The 19,449-nt window shown below is 42.7% G+C and overlaps 1 protein-coding gene across 3 annotated transcripts in view; it reads left to right on the forward strand.

Moving 5' to 3' along the window:
• The window catches only part of Med13l (mediator complex subunit 13L), a 236,278-nt gene that overhangs the window by 166,169 nt on the left and 50,660 nt on the right, over positions 1–19,449 (forward strand). For all 3 annotated transcript variants that reach the window (XM_057763673.1, XM_057763675.1, XM_057763674.1), the window contains exon 5: positions 16,414–16,559. In XM_057763673.1, coding sequence (XP_057619656.1) covers positions 16,414–16,559 — 146 coding nt within the window. The remainder of the gene's footprint in view (positions 1–16,413; positions 16,560–19,449) is intronic.

Raw genomic sequence — 19,449 nt, forward strand, 5'->3', positions numbered from 1 at the left:
ACAGTGTGCTGCTTTTCCCAGGGAAGAACCCTAGGGTGAGTTAGTCTTGGCTGTGTGTTTTCTGTGGTGTCTGTGTCCTCACTGGTGCCTGAATTCTCTGGTGTCCCTGGTACGGTATTGAGCAGCATAGCAGTGATGTATGTGAAGGTGGGGACAGCATGGACAGCATTCCAGTGATAACTGCTGTGTTCTGCCTCACAGTTTGTGGACATGAGAATGGATCATATATTAAGTGATACTTTTAAAAAAAAATAGTTTTTCTGACATGTCTCGTCTCTTGGGTAAGTATATACACTTCTTTTAGTTGTCACATTGGTTGATTTTTAAGCTCTTTGGTCATTTAAAAAATTATCTTTCAGATTGCTTCATATGCTTCTGATTATTGCCTTCAGAATCAAATCAGACATTCCAAGGTAGAGTTGGAGGAGACAGGTTGCCTCAGCATGATTTTTAACACTTTCTGCCCCAGCCAGTCTGATATGTGAGGCACATGCTCTTAAGTAACTTTTCATGCAGTTTTTCTGAGGCCCCCAAGAGCACCTCTCCAGCTGTCAGAGTCCTCCTGGTTATCCTTTAGGGAGTTGTAATCTGCACAGCTGTGGTTGAATTTTAGGCTTGTTATCTGCATTTACCTGCGCTGAAAAGTTTTCTTCTAACTAGATGTTGTTTCATTTAAGCAGTTGCCTAAAATTCAGTAATAAAAAAGAATCATTTGGGGCCTAGGAAATGGCTCAGTTAGCAAAATGCCTGCTGCAAAAACACGAGGAGCTCGGTTCCTAGTCCCCATGTGATAACTGGGTAGAGTACTCTGCATGTAGCTTCAGTGCTTGGGGTGTGGATACAGGTAAATCCTTGGAGCTCACCAACCAGCCAGCCTAGCTGAATTGATGAGCTCCAGGTTCAGTGAGAGACTGGGTCTCAAAAGAAATAAGGGGCTGAGCAATTGAATAAGACACCCGATGTCAAATTCTGGCTTCCATATGCATTTATATACACATGCACCACACACATGCACCTGTATATATGCACATACATGTTCATACTCACATGCACACATAGGTGTAAGTGATCACTTGCTTCAGGTTTATTTTTTTAGACATTGCATTTGGAAATTCCAGCAGACATCAGATCTAATTGTTATTTATTATCATTATTATTGTTACTATTTTTTTATTTTTATTGAGATCAGGTCCCTCTGTGTAATCTTGGTTTCCTGGAACTCACTTTGTAGGCCAGGCTGACCTCAAACTCAGACTCTTCTGCTTCTGCCTTCCAAGTGCTGGGAATAAAGGCACCACCATCACCCTGGCATCAAGCCCAATTTTAAATGGACGTCACATGGTTTGTTGCTGAAGTCACCCATTGATCTGCCTTCTCTTGTGCTTTTAATTGTTATTGTGTTCGGACAGAATGGTCTCCTGCCCGAGCAGTTTGGTTACTGACATTGTTCTCACTAGAGGGATGGGATTTGGGTGATTTCTTGTGTAGGCATTTGCCGATTGCTTGGTGAAAGCCAGAGAGCTGTGACATCTCTTGTCTTCAGGAAATGGCCAGGTTGTGCTAGAGACTCCACTGCCATTCTTAACCCTGTGAACAGAGAAGACAATCAAGAGGAAATGTCTGAACATAGTGTAAAGTGGATGGTGGCATTCTTTCAGCTATTGCTACTATTAATAAAGTTGGTAGGTACGATTGCTAATTACAAATGATGTTTATTCAGATGATGTGATTTTAATTATGGTAAATTTTACCTTTAGAAAAATAATCTTTAAAGACAGATACCTGAATGGAGTAGTCTGATTTGACTAAGTTTAGTAAATTTCAAATAGAATTGTATGTGCAGGATGAAGACATCATCTGCTACAATAGCAAAGAAAATTCAGGGGAAAATGTACCTCACTTCTCTCTGCCAACTGGAGGTTGAGGGATGTTGACCCATAAGGGTCATATGCTGTCCTACTGTAATGCACTAAGTTCTTCCTCACTGGCTCTTCCTGAGAAGTGCCCAAGTGTAGTGGGAGCTGCAGGCTACGTTCCTACCACCCAGCTCCCGACTGCCTGGCTAGCTTATGCCCCGAAATAACAACACACAAATTGTATTCATTTAAACACTGCTTGGCCCATTAGCTCTAGCTTCTTACTGGCTAATTCTTACATCTTGATTACCTATTTCTATTAATGTGTGTAGCACCCCAAGGTGCACTTACCGGGAAGATTCTAGCCTATGTCCATCCTGGGTCAGAGCTTCATCGCATCTGCCCTGTAGAAGAGTGGCATCGCATCTAAGCTTACTTCCTCTTCCTCCCAGCATTCTGTTCTGTTTACTCCACCCACCTATGTTCTAACCTTCCAGGCCAAGCAGTTTCTTTATTAGTTAACCAATGACCTTCCCACATCACCCAAGGGAGGGGCTCAGTCTATGCCGTGGCTCCTCGGGGTTCATGCTCCTCATCTGACTTCCAGTGTGGCTCAGAGCAACATTTCTTGATGCTGGTGTCTTTCTTTGACCTCATTTCTTAGTTCCAGATTTCTGTGTCTTAACTTTTATATGATGTTACAGCTGCCATGTCCTGCCCACCTCTTTGGAAGTACATCACCTGGGCCTTGTGTGTCACTGCTGCTGTTCAGTGCCTTTCTCTCCTGTGGCATGCTGTTACACCTCCTGGCTGCTCTGCCTGTGTCTTTTCTTACCTTGCACAATGCTGTTCAGAAGGATAACCTTTGCAGAATATGGATGAGACCATGGCAGATGCTCAGAGCTTAGTTCAGTGTGCTGAGAATGAGAGTCACCCCCATGCTGTTGTTTACACTCTGACAGGCTTAGGATATCTGCCCTTGCTCAGTGCTCTCATCCCATTTTGTACCCTCTCCTGCCAGTCCCTAAGGTCCTGTTCTCCAGACATTCTACATGGCTCTGTATTTAGGCCTCTGGATTAGCCTACCTGCCTCTTTCCTGATGCTCTATTGCTGCTGTCCCCTTCCCCCTCTGAACTCTTTAGCATGTCATCTTGTTTTATTTACTTCATAATCTCTCTCCCTCCACTGCACATGTGCACTAAGTTTCTCAATGGCTTTATTCTGGCGCTACTTCCTTTTTAGACTATAACTCCCATGAGCCAGGACCTAGGGCTTTTGGCAGCATAGGCCGCTGGGCGGTGCCTCCATGCTGGTACCCAGGACAGGGCTGCATGCTGGCACTCAGGATACACACTGGTGGGAAGAACTAGAAGATGTCTGAGCTACAGAAAATCTTTGGTTAGAGCCTTTTTTCTGAAAAACACTTTTCAGGACAATACTCTCAAAAGTTTAAATGTGGATAATTTTAAGTATTCTTTTTTTTTTGTAGCAACTAGATACAGATTGTGTGTGTGTATGCCTGTGTATTTATGTACACACACACATACACTTTCTAGGGTGATGTGCCTAATGGATTGCATGTTTCCTGTTTGTTTCTTTACTTCTGGTGTCTTCTTTGTATTGAGTAATGTCTTTCAGTCAGCTCTGTCCCACATTCCTTTTTCCCCCCTCAGTTGAATTTTCCCTCCCTATGAAAAGCTTCATAAGCTGCAGATGAGTCACTATGAGCATTGAGCACATTGCAGTATGTAACAGACTTTGGCCTTTCGGCACTGTTACTGAAGGAAAGTACCTTGCTTATCTCTGGTGGTTTAAGCTGTTACATCTATGTAATGGATAAGAGAAGATCATGGGCAGTGCTGTTCACAAAGGTAGAGGAAGCCACCTGTCTGGCGCAGCCCTCTGGCAGTGGAGGAGTTTGGGAAGTAAATGCGTGCTGATGATAACACACTACTAAATAAGTATGTGCTCCTGTTTATTTTCCTTCTGCTGGAAAACTATGGCCTCCTCTGTGTAGTGGTGAGTGGGATTTTACAGCAGCGCTGAATATGAGTGTGAGGCTTGGGCAGGCAAATACCAGGTTGTTAGACTACCATTAAAGGACTTGCCACACTACACTGAGTGTCAGCTTCTGGCTAAGGGAGATCTGAGAAGGCAGAAAGTGCATCCTAGCAGTTTTGCTTTTTTCCCCATTTTGCGAGTGATGTATTTAGAAACAACTAGCATCACTACTTTGAATAGGGACAGAAAGTAATCCCCTGGTATTGTATTGACTTGTATATGAAGCATGATTAATAAAAACTCAGAAACAGATATTGGAGTTCAACCTGAAGATCAGAAAAGCAAAGCAGCCAGCCACTGACTCTTACCTCTATCTCAGTTCAAAATGGTGATCTGCCTTCAGGAATCCTCAGAATGAGACTGTATCTGAGAGCTGTCTCCTCCCATATTATATTCCTCTCTAGTTCTGGGATTAAGGGAATGCAGCACTATTACCTGGTTTCTTTGACAAACTAGTGTAACTACTGGAATTAAAGGTATGTGTCACCACTGCCTGGTCTGTAAGGTTGCCTAGTGTGGCTATTTTACTTTTCTGGTTTTCAGGCAAACTTTATTAAAATACAATTAAAATGCCACTACATTTCCCCCTTTTGTCTAAAATAAAGAAGGCTAATATAAGAAAACCATATATAATAAGTACAGTAACTCTATACAATATATACAGGCAATGAATACATCAACAATGTCTACTCCATCCATATCTATCCTATCATGGTGAGTTCAAAGTCTTATACCCAAATTACTTTCTATCATAACTTGCTTTCTGTGTTAGGTAAAGAAGAAAAACTATAACTATCTAGTCTTCAACTCCCTCAGAGACCCAAGAAGGAAATATTAACTGAGGAAGCAGGAAGTGTGAGCAAGCGACTTCCAAAAAACGTGAATAATGACAGAAACAGTTGGATGCCTGGACAGTCACCCAAGGTTTCTCTGCAACATTGGGGCATCCATCTTCAGCCTACAGGCCTACCATATCCAATCAACTTTTCTGTGAAGCAGGATATTCTGAAGGACTGTCCCTCCTTGTCTTGAAAGTGTTTGGCAGTCACTTTATTTTGTGTCCTGCTTGTTCAATTAGGACAGCATACTGTCAGCAGTTGAGGTAAGGGCATTTTCTTGCCCAGTGGCTTACTTTTGCCACAAAAAAAGTAAACTCCGTCTGGTGTTTCTTCAATGCCCATTATCTTCTCTGAAGTAGATTGGTGCTGCCACAAGCAGACATGTCTCATGTTGCGGGAGGTCCTTCTGCTCTTCCAGCCAATAGCTGCTGAAATACCAGCCCATTGGGGCATGGTCTCTCTCCCTTCAAAAAAGCGGCCACTTCCCTCCTCACGCTCTCTTCCTGCTCCGCTTCCAGCGACTAGGCTCCCTTCCTGATTGCGCAGAGGGCTGTTGTCTGGGATGGTGATCTGTAAGTTTTTTCCCCTTTAAATCAATAACCATTATATTAATCATAATTCCAAACTAGCATGGGATTGTTTGTGACTTACGCCTTTGCCTTCAGTCTCATTGTCATAAAAAACGAAGAACCTAGGTTTAACATCTTTTTTTTTTTTTTTAAAATTTATTTATTATGTATATAGTATTCTCCTGCATGTATGCCTGCCTGCCAGGAGAGGGCACCAGACCTCATTACAGATGGTTGTGAGCCACCATGTGGTTGCTGGGAATTGAACTCAGGACCTCTGAAAGAGCAGCCAGTGCTCTTAACCTCTGAGCCATCTCTCCAGCCCCCTCGGTTTAACATCTTAAATGTATTTTAAGTCTCTAAAGTGTTTGAAGATGTCATGTCTATCTAAAATGTAACTTTGTTTGACCTTGAAAACAGACCTAATGTGACTATAAGTTCCATTACAATAGTGACTAATTACTAACCTGCATTTGCTTATTACCCTAAATAGTTGGTAGTAATAATTTTCAAGGACTAGGGATTTGCATTACATTGTTAATTGAACTGTATAGGTACAATACCTTGAACAAGAATAGAAATGTATGTACAATGTGTCTTAACAAAATTAATCTCAAATTTGTATCAGTATACAAAATTTGTATACTGTAGTGGGAGCTGCGGGCCTCTTCCCACAGCCTGGCTCCCTGGTCGCCTGGCTAGCTTATGCCCTGAAATAACAACACACAAACTGTATTCATATAAACACTGCTTGGCCCATTAGCTCTAGCCCTTACTGGCTAATTCTCATATCCCGATCAACCCATCTCGAATAATCTGTGTAGCACCAGTCTTACGGGGAAAGATTCAGCATGTCTGACCTGGCGGCTGGCTGCATCGCGTCTGCTCTGGAGCACAGCGGCATGGCGTCTGCCCCAGAGAGGAGAGGAAATGGTGTCTTAGCTCATTTCCTCTTCCTCCCAGCATTCTGTTCTGTTTACTCCACCCACCTATGGTCTAACCTATGAGGGCCAAGCAGTTTTTTTATTAATTAACCAATGACCTTCCTCCATCAGTATACAATATACAAAAGTCCAGTCCAATGTAAAATATTTAAAACTAGTAGTTGCTTTTTAAGTGTAGGTTCAATAATCTACCTTTCTATCCTATCCTATCTATATCCCCCTTTTTTTCTTTTCAAAACAAGATCGTATCTATATCCTTTTTTCTTTTCAGAGTAGATTCAGTAACTTCCTTTTTATCTTATATCTATATCCTCATAGTTTTCTCTTCAGAGTAGATTCGATAATCTACCCTTTTATCCTATCACCTGTATCCTCCTTTTTATCTTTTCAAAACAAGAACCTTGAATCTAATTTCCTTTGCTTAGCTTTTTCCTGACCATTATCCATAACCATTATGCATAACAACTTGTAACTAAAACACTAAACAAAGACAAACATTCATAATCCATTTTGGGGGCAATGTGGGTGTAGCTTTCTAGGCTGATTGGGGGCACTGATAACCTTATGGGGATCCAAAGGAAATTTAGGATTATGGTCAAGTCATGACTGGAATATTCTGTGAGGCTGGATCATCTCGGCTAGCAGTCTTGAAGCTGTTCATGGTGTAGAACTCAGAAGAAACTGCATTGGAGGTTCTCTGAAACATAGGGTCATCTGGGCCAGATGATCCAATAAGAATTGGAGATTTTTTTCAGGGAGTCTTTCTTGATCAAACCTTATTTTTCTTAACCAAGAATGAATCCACAGCCTCTCACTTCCTGTAGAAACAAAAGCAAAACCCCTTCTCCAAAATAATGTATCTTTTGACCTAAATTTTGAAGTCAAGGCATTTTCAAAATATATGGGTTGAATTAATCCATATAATCATATGTCTTTAGCGGCTGTGGCTCCTTCCTCAGCAGTCAAACAATTCAAAGACAACACAATAACATACAGTATCCAGATTCTGTGTATATTTTCCATCTTTACATGGAAGCTAAGCAGCTGGAAGCACTAGTTTTTTTCCTGAACCCTAGTGTCTAGGCTTGGGTCTAGCCTGTGATGGTGGCAAAAAAAAAAAAAAAAAAAAAGCCTCAGGCAAACAGCTTTTTCTTAAATTCATGCCCCAAAAGTTGGGTGCCAAATGAAGCACGATTAATAAAACTCAGAGACAGATATTTGGGTTCAACCTGAAGGTCAGAAAAGCAGAACAGCTAGTCCCCCCCTTTTTTTTGGCTAGGTTTGGGTTCTAATTAATAGAGCTGTAATAAATTCCACTACACACAAACACACACACACAACACACACACATACACACACAGACTTCCATTAAGTAATAAAAATCGTAATTAAATGGGGGTTCCTCTGGATCCTTCCCTCATCGTTTTCATGCTTCCTTTTATTCTCAGTGTGACTAAGGTGGCGGATACATAATCTGAGGCTGAGGAAGAAGAGGTCATACAAACAGAAGGAACAGAGGGACAGTGAGGCTGGTGGGAGGGCAGTGTAGAGAAACTCCCTGCTAGGGAAGCAGAGGTCCCCATGTAGCTGGTTCTTGTTAGGGTTTCTTTTGTGTGGCACTTGGCTGTGGGGTGGCTTCCTGCTTGCTGTTGTTACACCTGAGCGATGACAGCATATGCAGCTCCCATCTGCTTTGACTTTCTTGGCAGGTCACTCCTGCTGCTTGCTGGGTGTGCAAATCTAGGCAGATGTCAGAGGTCTAATTTCTGCCTTGACTGCCACTTAGACTCCCCGTGGGTATCAGAACCTGTCACAATGGTTGGGTCTTTTTGAAAGTACATAAGCACACATTTTATGATCGTAAAATAGACTATAAAATTGGTCTTGTAACTTAGCATACAGTTTAGCAGTGGGGTGCCATGCAGGCCGGCAGCCAGACCTGCAAAGCCTTATCTGTTGGTCCTTAATAATGCATAAGGCGTTGGGGTTGAGTGAGGTGCGATAATGAGTCTCTCTCCTATCCGTTCCTATTTCTCATAGTGCCCCCAAAACTTCTGAGAGTCTCTGCTTTGTTTGTGGGCAGGGCTGAGTGTGTGTGTGTGTGGGGGGGGGGATCTAAGCTTGTGCATTTGTTTATTCTTTAGACAGGCTTCCATTTTGAAGCTCTGACTGACCTAGAACTCACTGTATAGACCAAACTGGCCTCACACTCATAGAGAGCCACCTGTCTCTACCTCCTGAGTACTGAAATTAAATAACTAGTGTTATCCACCAGGCCTGTAAGCATGACTGTGAGTCTTCTATGACAAATACCACTTTAATCTGGATGTTCTCCTACTGAGTGTTAAATAAGCTGTTTAGAGATTGTGGACAGGCTAAACTGGTCTAGTGGTAACCTCAGGAGAAATGCAAATTCAAAACTTTGATAAGCCTGTTTGGATTCTGTGTGCTGACATCTGTTGCCAAGCGCTGACGAGAGCAGATCTTGTACCCTTTTTGCGGTCTTAAAAACAGTCTTGGATTGCTTTGCTCATCTAGGTTCGCCTCAAACTCTTGCAACTTTTGAACCAAAGTCACTTGAGTTATAGCCCTGTTAAGTGAGATCCCAAGGAGGAAAATTAGTCCTTTAGGCCACGATGGCACTGCCCTTGCTTTGACCCCGACATGTGCTGCTCTGGTGTCAGTCCAGGAGCTCTGCAGTCTCAGAGAACTAGTGTGCCACCAAAGGGACAGTTAATTGCCACGAAGTAGCTTAGCACTAAGGATAGGATGGTAGAAAAACTAATTTTGTTCGTATGTGTACACATGTCTGTGTGTGCACCTATGTGCCTGTGTTACTGTGTTTGTGAATTAACAATGTTCAGTGTGACCTCGCTGCATTTGAACAGTGTGCTTGGTAACTTTGTAGTGGAGTGGTTCTTCATTGAACTCTGATGGTAATTTAGTAGTTAAAGTTCTGCACTATCTCTCATAACAAAAACATTGGCAGTTGAGGCCTCTGAGGTGATTCAGTAGTGGATGCTCTTTCTGCCAAGCCTGCAGATCTGAGTTTGAGCCCAGGACCTACTTGGGAGAGAGAGCTGGCTCCTGCTTGTTGTCCTTCCATGTGTACGGTAATGTTCCTGCAGGGACACACTTAAATACAGTTAATTCTGAAATTTAAGAAAAATAAATATGCAGACTAGCATTTTCATTGCCTTGTAGTGATATTTAATTCATTATAGAGGTAAGAGTTACTAAGACCATCTCAGACTTCTGTGGGATAATGTGCCCAGTTACTGTGCTCTGATGAAGGCTGAGGCCCTGTCAGCAAGAAACAATAGAAGCAAAGGAGGCCACATTTCTTGGGGAAACCATAAAGCATCATCGAGGGTCTTTAGACTGGGGCAAGAGGCTTAGTTAATGACAACTCAAAAAATTCCAAAATGTTAAATTGATGACATAGAAAGCATTTAGATAAAATGATCTGCATGCATTCTGCATTGTGAATCTGTTAGCAAAACACTTTACACCTTGGAAAGAATAGGAACTTATTAATATTCATAATGCATTTTGAAAACACATGTAATAGCTTGCATTCTGAAAACTCAGTGCAAGGACCCTAAAATTCTTTAAAAGAGTAAAATGATGCTGAATGTGGCTCTTTCTTCCTTTGTGCGTGTGTGACTGTTCCCAGATGCCCCACTTGGAAGGCAGGCCAGTCCCTCGTGCTTTGTAAGTAAACAGTCTTCAAAGGTGCCTTTTTGAATTAAAAAAAAATAAACTACTTTAGTAGGAAATCTTTAAAAACATTCAGGGTAGACTTCACTCTTACACCACACTGTACTCGAGCAGCATGGTTTGTATTGTGTTTTGTTTTGTTTTGAAAAGATAGGGTCTCACTAAGTAACTCAGGCTAGTCTGAAACTCATTCGAAGCCCAAGCTGACCTCAGCACACCATACCCCCCACACTTAGTAAACTTTGCATTTTCTTGTTTTATTTGTTGTATGCATTTGTGTGCACCTGTGGAGGTCAGAGGACAGCAGCTTCCTTTCCTCGCTGAGCAGATTCCCAGCTGTCTACCTTCCACTCTTCCCTCCTGCTGTAGCCTCAGGTGTTACTCACACACTCTGCTTCTGAGCAGCCTGTTCTGTAAGCAACATGAGCTCAGGCAAAGACCTGGTCCTCAGACACAAGAGAAGGCTAGGTAGGGCTTTTCTTACCAGTTATAGAATATTGTGTAGTCTATCACTGAATTAAACTCAGATCTGAACTCTTAAAACTAGAACTGGGTGTGGTGGCATAAGCCTGTAGTCCCAACGATTCTGGAAGCTACAGCAGGAGGATTGCAAGTTCAAAAGCCAGCCTGGGGTAAAAAGCACTGGATGTAGTCTCTGAAGAGCATGTGCATAGCATTCCACAGCACTGAGCTCACACAAGGAAAGAGCTGATTTCGTCCCGCCCTTAGAATCTCATCTCTTCCAGAAGGGCCATTCGTCCAGGACTTCCACCCTCCAGCTTATTTCCCTCGTTGGGCTCACTGAGTTGCAAGTGCTTACCTTAGTCTCACACCCTGTCATCCTGTAAGCTTGCAGGGACAGTGAGTGTCCACAGCAACTAGCACTTTGCCTGGATGACTGTGTTCTGTTTCGTGTGAGGACTCCCTGGAAGAACAGCTGGTGCAGCAGTGGATATGTGTAAAGAGGAAAGTCAGTTATGGGGCTGGGGTGGGGCATATGTGATCAACAGTTATTACAAACCTTGTTTCCTATTAAAGCATTTTACCAAAATTTTGTATATGTTTTTAACCCCAGAACCCTAGATGTTTTTTATTGTCTTAGAAAAGTGGTAGAAAGTTTTAGAACAAAGGCAAACATTTTAGAAAAAATATTACAAACATAATTAAATATTTATTTATTTTCTGCTTACATCAAGCCCATCTAAAGTGCAGCCCATGACAAGTGTAACTTGGCTCAAAACTAACTCAGATGGATGGGACATCTCAAAATGGAAGCCCTCTGGCTGGGACACACACAGAAGTACTGGACCGTATTTGGCCTGTATTTCATCACTTTAAATGGAAAAAAAAATGAGTAGAAGGGCCAATGTTTCTTCTACCAAAAGAGCAGCAGAAGTAAACCCAGGTGTGGTGCAGTGCGGTACTAGCAGTGAGTGTGCAGCCTAGGAGTGTGCGGTGGTCCTGAGGCCAGAGAGTAGCTGGGTGGTGATGTGCCAGGGATCTTTTCCTCCTCATGTTGGGAAGGAGGGGGCCTGCCTGCTGAGCTAGTGAGCGCCTGAGTGGATGGGTTTACTGACACCACTCCCTCTGTATTTACACACCTGTGCACAGGTCCCTCTGAGACACATGAGCATGTTATTTACAAACCTGTGTACTTTCCTCTCTGAAGACAGGTGAACATGTTATTGAAAACACTGATATCTAGGGACATAGCACAGTGTGTTGATGGGTGAGAGCTTTATAGACCACACTGCCAGTTTTACCCAGGAGTCCTTTGAAACCAACTGTTTTGATGACTTCTTTGTAACTTGTAATAAAGAGAAGCACTAAGGGAGCAGGACTGGGAAGCATGCAGCAGCCTTCTAAGTCTGGCTGTATGCAAGGAGTTTAGCTCTCGCTTTGAAAACAGTTCAATAAATTGTCTCAATAGCGTCAAGGCACTTAAAATGACATTTTATGAACAAATTCCAGGTAATTATTACAACATTTCTTGCTTACACGTTTCAAACAGGACACAACTTTATTTTCTTAAAACAGATGGAAAATATAAAGAACAAACCTAGTAAGGACTTCATTATTATGAGTGCTTCCCAGTGGTCATTATTTTTCTTGAATGCGACTTTAAAAAAATAAAACTCAGGGGCCCAAAAGGTGACTCAGTGATCCAGAGAGCTTGCTGCACAACTACAAAGACCTGAGGGGCCATCCCAGCAGCAAAAGAATAAGTTGATGTGCTCTTACACTCACTTGTAACCCCAGTGTGTGTCAGGGGTATCAGAGACAGGAGGATGGACAAATGGGGCACAAACACAAGCTCCAGCTTTGGAGGGAGAACAAGGCAGTGTGCAATGGAGGAGGATAAACAACACTGTTCACACTGCACACATAGGTGTGCACACGATAGTATTACATTCACAGTGTTTTTGTGAATGTACACTATCTATTATGTGCATATGTGTGGTAAGATAGTAACTCAGTCACACAGATTAGAGCTCTCCTACACCACCACCCTTCTGGTCTCCTGCCTTCCTTCCTTGCTTCCATTTCTCTTTTACTCTTCCCTTTCCCTCTTCTTGACTTCTTAAAGCTTGTTAGGAATACCAACCCCCTGAGGGGCAGAGGCATGGCTCCGGAGTTAATCTTGCTGTTCTTGGGTTTGGTTCCAAGCACCCACATGGAGGTTCACAACTCCAGCTCTAGGGATTCAGTGCTTTCTTCTGGCCTCCTCAGACTCATGCGCCGTATCCATGGTGTGCATAAACCTCATGTAGGCCAGCACACATTAAATAAATACACGAGAATGTCCAGTGCTAAAATACTTCTGTGTAACATCATGTATATCTAGTTGTATTGGTACAGTCCTAATGTTTTCACTGTTGAATTACAGTGGTGCACTACATACATAAATACACCAGATGGTAGGGATCCAGCCATGTTTGCATGAGCTAGCTAATGGGAGCAACACTGACTTCCAAGGCTGATTACAGCTGTGCCTCTGCAAATGCCTCATAACCCTGTCCTCTCTGGAGGAAACTCCCCCGGTTGTATTGAGTGCCCGAGAGAAGTACAGAGCCTGCTGTGGCTGTGCGTCTTTGGAGAGGAGGGGGAGTGGGCAACAGCACACTAGTGAGTTAGGACCTGGAACTAACTGATGAGATGACACAGACTTTCATCAGTGTGTCTTTTCCTGCCATTTTAGCAATGCCATGACCAAATCATCAGAATGTTGTATCAGGGTCACTAGAACCAAATGAAGTATCATGGATAGTGATCATTCATAACCGGAGCTAGAGGTAGGGCCTGTCTGATCGATCTTACCTCAGTTGCTTTCTGTGTGACTTGTGGTCAGTATCCACAGATATAAAAGATATTGTGACTCTCCTTTCACTTCCTTCTCGGCTAGGCTTTAAAAGTGTGTTGTCCCACAGAAATGTTATGCCCATGGGAACAAACTGTGTGCTTGTACTTCCTCCGCCTTCCACTTGATAGAAGCAAATATTTTGAACCTGACCCACTGGAGTGTGCCTGGGTCAGTCTGATCATTTAAGTGGTGGCAGAATGGAGCCTTTGAAGGCAGCAGTCTGCACCTACCATAGCTTCACAGAACACAAGCGTCCTCAGAGATGCAGTAAGCTGCCAGCCGAGTACAGCCACATCACTGCTGGATGCCATTCCCCCTCCCCACAAATTTGTCTTTCTTTATACTTTTCTTGCCTGGTTTTAATTATCTATTTAAAGAAGACATTTTGTTTTTAAGATAATCAATGGTAAAAATAAGTGATTCGACTTTTTTTTTTTTTATTCATGCTTTATTCTTTGTGGGGTATATGAGATATCAAAATGAGTACTGTTTGACATTCACCTAACAGATTCATCTTTTTGGTCAACTAACTTTTTAAAAATAAATACATCTTAGCCAATAAGAAGTTAGAAAAAAAATACATCGACTCTGCTATTTTGCACACACTAATCTTTTTCTTGAGTCAAGTGCTTTTGCCTTCTTAAAAATGTCTCCTTTTGGGCGCTTCACACGGTTATTCTGTGTGCGGTTTACAAGTTCCACTCTGCTCTCCCCACATCTGCTCCCTGTTTCATTCTCACTCGCTTGCCTTTGCTCCGCTTCTGAAGGGCTTTGCTCACCCCCTTTCTTTCCCTGGAGCATCTGTGTCAGTGTTGTGACTGCTTACTTCTGTGTGTTTGTGTCTGCCACTGCTTTTGTTCCTGTGCCTCTGTTCTCGTTTCTTCTAGGGTAGAGACCCCCACCTTCAGCCCCTTCAGCTCTTTACAAATGCTTTGCACTTAGTAGCTGATAACGGGCCACATTCATTTTCGTGCACAGTTGATAGTAGAGCTATGTGTGTTGAACACTTAGGACTCCCTACAGTTTCTCATAAACCATGGTCCACCGAGAATAGTGGCTGTGCATAGGATGAGTCAGCCCAACCTCCTAGCTGAAAGATAGCCAATTCATAGTCTGTAAAACTGTGTTTTGGCTCTGTGGTATGCTAGATATTGTAAAAAAAATTCTTCTCAAATAAACCACACTTTAGCAGTGTTATGCTTACCATCTACTTTCAAGACCAATGTAGTGGGGAGCTGCGGGCTGTGTTCCTGCCGCCCCAGCTCCTGGTCGCCTGGCTAGCTTATGCCCCGAAATAACAACACACAAACTGTATTCTTTTAAACACTGCTTGGCCCATTAGCTCTAGCCCTTACTGGCTACTTCTCATATCCCGATCAACCCATCTCTAATCTGTGTAGCACCAGTCTTACCGGGAAAGATTCAGGATGTCTGACCTGGCGGCTGGCTGAATCGCGACTGCTCTGGAGCACAGCGGCATGGCGTCTGCCTCTCAGAGGAGCTGCCCTGCATCTGAGCTCACTTCCTCTTCCTCCCAGCATTCTGTTCTGTTTACTCCACCCACCTATGTTCTAACCTATGAGGGCCAAGCAGTTTCTTTATTTTTAACCAATGACCTTCCTCCATCAGACCAAATGTCCCATTGACAAAGCTTCACATTCTTAGTAAAGCACAAAACACCACTTTGTATGTAACATGATCATCAGACACGAACGTGTGCTTCCCCTTGTGGTAATGATGTGCTTATTTCTGTAAAAGCATTATAATTTTATATCAGAAACAAGATTTAAGGTTTTTTTTTTTTGAGGTGTTCTTTGAATATCCCCTATAATATTTTGAAGGCATTGTGAACAGGAGCTGCTCTCCAGATGTGACTGCATTGGTGCCATTATACTGCATTGGTTCGTAGGCAGATGTTCTCAGGAGCTCTTTGAGGAATGAGGGTGTTACTGCTGGCTCACGGCCAGATTTAACAGCATGGAAAGAAAATGCCACTATTGTAATTTTTCCTTCCATGACACTTCATTTTTAAAAGTCAATTTTTTGCTCATTGCATGTGAAATTGGAGAAGTGAATTGTTTCAGCAGAATTCTGTGACCTGAGATAAATTATAAGTGAGATATACTGGCACACACCTATGGACTCAGCTACTTGGGAGGCTGAGGCAGTAGGATTTTAAGTTCAAGGCCAGTTTGAGGAGTATAGCAGGACTTTATGTGAATAAGTAAAAACAGAATTTAAATTGTAAAAGTAGATTATTTACCCTTATGTCCAGTAGAAACTGCATGCATCCCCAAGTCACGGTATAAGTGCAGGTCCCTCCATTACTGCTTTGTTCTGAAGTAGTCTCCACTCTTTAGTCCAGTCTGACCCCAGAACTTGTTTAGATCTTTCTGCCTCGGACTCCCATGTGTGCTCGGACAGCAGGCATATGCCAACCTGTTACTACTTTTTAAGCCAGTCGCTTTAACCCTATAGTAATGCTTTAAGCTATAAATAGGACATTTTTATTATATTGTACTCCAAATAAGCAAAACCATTTTGTTGTTTCTAAAATGGGATAAAATCTTAACTCCTTTGCTTTTTTATCTTATTCATAATCCACTTTTCAAATTAATTTAAAAAAAATTCTGTTTCCTCCCAGCATTTGGAAGGCAGAGGCAGGCAGATCTCTCTGAGTTCAAGGCCAGCGTGGTCTACAGAATGAGTTCTAGAACAGCTAGGACTGTTTCATAGAGAAACCCTGCCTCAACAAAACAAACAACAACAAAAATCCCATTTCCTCCTTTATGGACCTAACAGGGCTTTGAGCTGTGCAGGAGGCCCTGTGGGTTCTCCTATCTCAAGTTGACAAGGGAACTTCCTGTGCTAATAGGGCACATTCTGCAGAGCACCTGCGAGGGTTAGGAACAGCACCATCAGCTGGAGGCTGCTGTTTCTCCCCAGCAGATGCCAGGCAGTTTGGCTGGGTGGCCAGGAGGGTAGAGCTGCATCCAGGTGCTGTCTAGCACTGCTTCCTGCCAAAAAGCAAAAAAATGAGTCTCTGGTTCTTTTTCTTTCAGTGAGCATTTGTCCTGTGCTTTCACGTTCTTTCTTCATGGAGAAAGTAACGTGTGCACAAGCGTGGAGATTGCTCAACATCAGCCCATCTATTTGATCAGCGAGGAACATTTACACATGGCCCAGTCTTCACCTGCACCATTTCAAGGTGAGTCAGAGGCCGTGGGTTTGCTCTTTACCCTTGCCCAGTGGGGTGTTGTCAGCTGTAGGGGAGGGGGGTGTACTAGGAGGGGGATTGAACATGTGGTTTAGCATGATTAGTTAATGACAAAGAAAAGACCCACTCCCATTTCTCAGGTAAGCACATACATGACATGGACGTAGTGAAGCTGTGTAACTCTCTTCAGAACAAAGTAAGATTGACAAGCATTGAAGGCCACGATCCCCAGGCACTGCACACACCAGCCAAAGGGCTGTCTTTGTGTCTGTTGTTCTGTGGGGAAATAACTGAAAAAGATGGCTGCTTGCCAGTGACGACTAACTTTCCAGATTCTTTACTAGTTTATAGTTTCTTCAGTGATGTTGACATCAGTATTATTTCCTTTCCATTATACACTGTGGTGGGCACCTGGTTACAGTCTGACTCCATATGCTGGGATCGTCATCATCTATTATTGTCATTCACTGTCTTGCTATCCCAAAATAACTTCATTGTCTTTCTGAGTCCACTAGCATTCTAAATCTGTATCTTAGAAATTCAGAAGTTTTCTATGGATATTAGTTTTTAAATGTTAAAAACTATGAGAGGGCTCATTCTAATTTTTCATTTCTAGAGATGTCTGAAAAAAATAGGGCATGCAGAATGTAATTACCCCCATTCTGATTTATTAAAGAAATAATAAAGATAATTTATTTTAAGTGGGGAAGGTAAGTCTACCTTAAGTGGAGAGAAATCTTGAATTCTTTTACCCGGTTCTGAGTTTTACCAAGAGATACCCCTGCCACTGTTCATCATCATTTACATTTCATTAAACCATCAAACTGCATACAGTTGGGTGGTCGTGACACACACCTTTAACCCCAGCACTCAGGAGACAGAGACAAGTAGTTCTCTGAGTTTGAGGCCAGCCTGGTCTACAGAGTGAGTTCCTGGACAGCCAGGGCTGCACAGAGAGACCCTGTCTTAGAAAACCAAGGAGATGGGGAAGGGACTATAAAATTTATATAAAATTTGAAACAACCCAATTCTCAAAACACACATGAAATATTACACAGTATGGGCTATTGCAGATCTCCAAATTTATTTAAATACTGTGTTTATTTGAAAATTTGGAGGACCACCTGATCTCATCTTCGATAATATTACTCAGAATTAAGGAATTTATGATGATATCATGGTCACAACAGAAGATAAGTAATTTTCTAACCTTGGAAATTAGGAAAGGTGGTGTTAGGAATTTAGGTCACCAGAGACCGGGTGTTTTAAGTAAGCTATCTCTCTTCCCTCATGTGACACATCATCTAACTGCTTTAAAAAAATGGTCGGTTCAGTGATATGGGCAATGAAAAAAACATGGCTAGAGAAATTTTTTTTAATTTTTTAAAACTGACCCACTAAAAGGACACCCTAAGCCAGGTGTGATGGCACATTCCAGTAATCCCAATTTTTGGAGGATGGATGAAGGAGGATGAGGAATTTCAGGTCAAGCTCAGCTCCTTATTGAATTGTCTAACTTTGGCTTTGTGAGATTTGTCTCAGAAATCAAGGGGGTGGGAGTGGAAAATGGTTTGGTTAGTAAAGCTCTTGCTACACAAACATTAGGACCTGAGTTTGATTTCCAGCATTGGTGTTAAGAGCTGGGTGTAATGGACCTATATCCTCAGTGCTGGGTGCCGAGGCAGTCAGATTCCTGGAACTCTTGGCCAGCAGCCAGTCTAGCCAGACCTGTGGGCTTCATATGCATTGAGAGCCCTTGTCTCTCAAAACAATGATGGCGATGCAGTAAGGTAGCTCAATGGGTAAGGCACCTTTTGGTATGCACCCTGAGTTAATCTCCGGAACCCATGCAATAAGAGGAGAGAACAGGTTCTGTTGTCCTCCGACTTCCATATTTGGGCACACAGTTTTTTGGTTTTTCGAGACAGGGTTTCTCTGTAGCTTTGGTGCCTGTCCCGGAACTAGCTCTTGTAGACCAGGCTGGCCTTGAACTCACAGAGATCTGCCTGCCTCTGCCTCCCGAGTGCTGGGATTAAAGGCGTGCGCCACCACCGCCCGGCTGGGCACACAATTAATTTAAAAGACAGAGCTGTAGAGAGAAAGACCTCTGACATTGATCTCTGATCTCCAGGCTCCTGGGCACACACAATCACACACGAGGTTGCACATGTACTTGCAGTGCATACACAGTGCCAAAGGGGAGGGGTATGCTCCCCACTATTTGAATTTTCTGAGTCCCCTGGAAAGGATTATTTGGGAGACTGTTTACAGGGCCACGGAGTAAGTACCATGGTGACTGCTGTTTGGTTTTTACTCCACCAAAATGACATGGGCTTCAAAGACTGACAGGAAACAAAACTATTATCAGCTCCATACTGGAGTTGAACATAACATGAGAGTGTTCATCACGACCCCTTGAATAGTCACACTGAACACACAAGTAAGCTCTGTGCCTGAAGACCTGCTGTTAGGAGCTTTGTTGTTGTTGTGGGGTTCAGGATCTTTGTCAGTTTCAAGGACCGGACAGGCCTGGGTACCCATGCCAAATGTGCTGTTCATGTTAAACAGCCATTATTCAGTAGAGAAGCATGGAATTTAATGAGCAGATGGTTTGTATAGTATATGTTGATTGAATTGAAAGTGTAATGCTGCCGGGCGGTGGTGGCACACGCCTTTAATCCCAGCACTCGGGAGGCAGAGGCAGGCGGATCTCTGTGAGTTCGAGACCAGCCTGGTCTACAAGAGCTAGTTCCAGGATAGGCTCCAAAACCAAAACCCTGTCTCGAAAAACCAAAAAAAAAAAAAAAGAAAAGAAAAAAAAAAAGAAAAATGGATATAAGTAAAATACACATAAATAATTCTAAAACTTTAAAAACATACT

This window comes from Chionomys nivalis, chromosome 3 (assembly GCF_950005125.1).
Source record: "Chionomys nivalis chromosome 3, mChiNiv1.1, whole genome shotgun sequence".
Classification (NCBI taxonomy): domain Eukaryota; kingdom Metazoa; phylum Chordata; class Mammalia; order Rodentia; family Cricetidae; genus Chionomys; species Chionomys nivalis.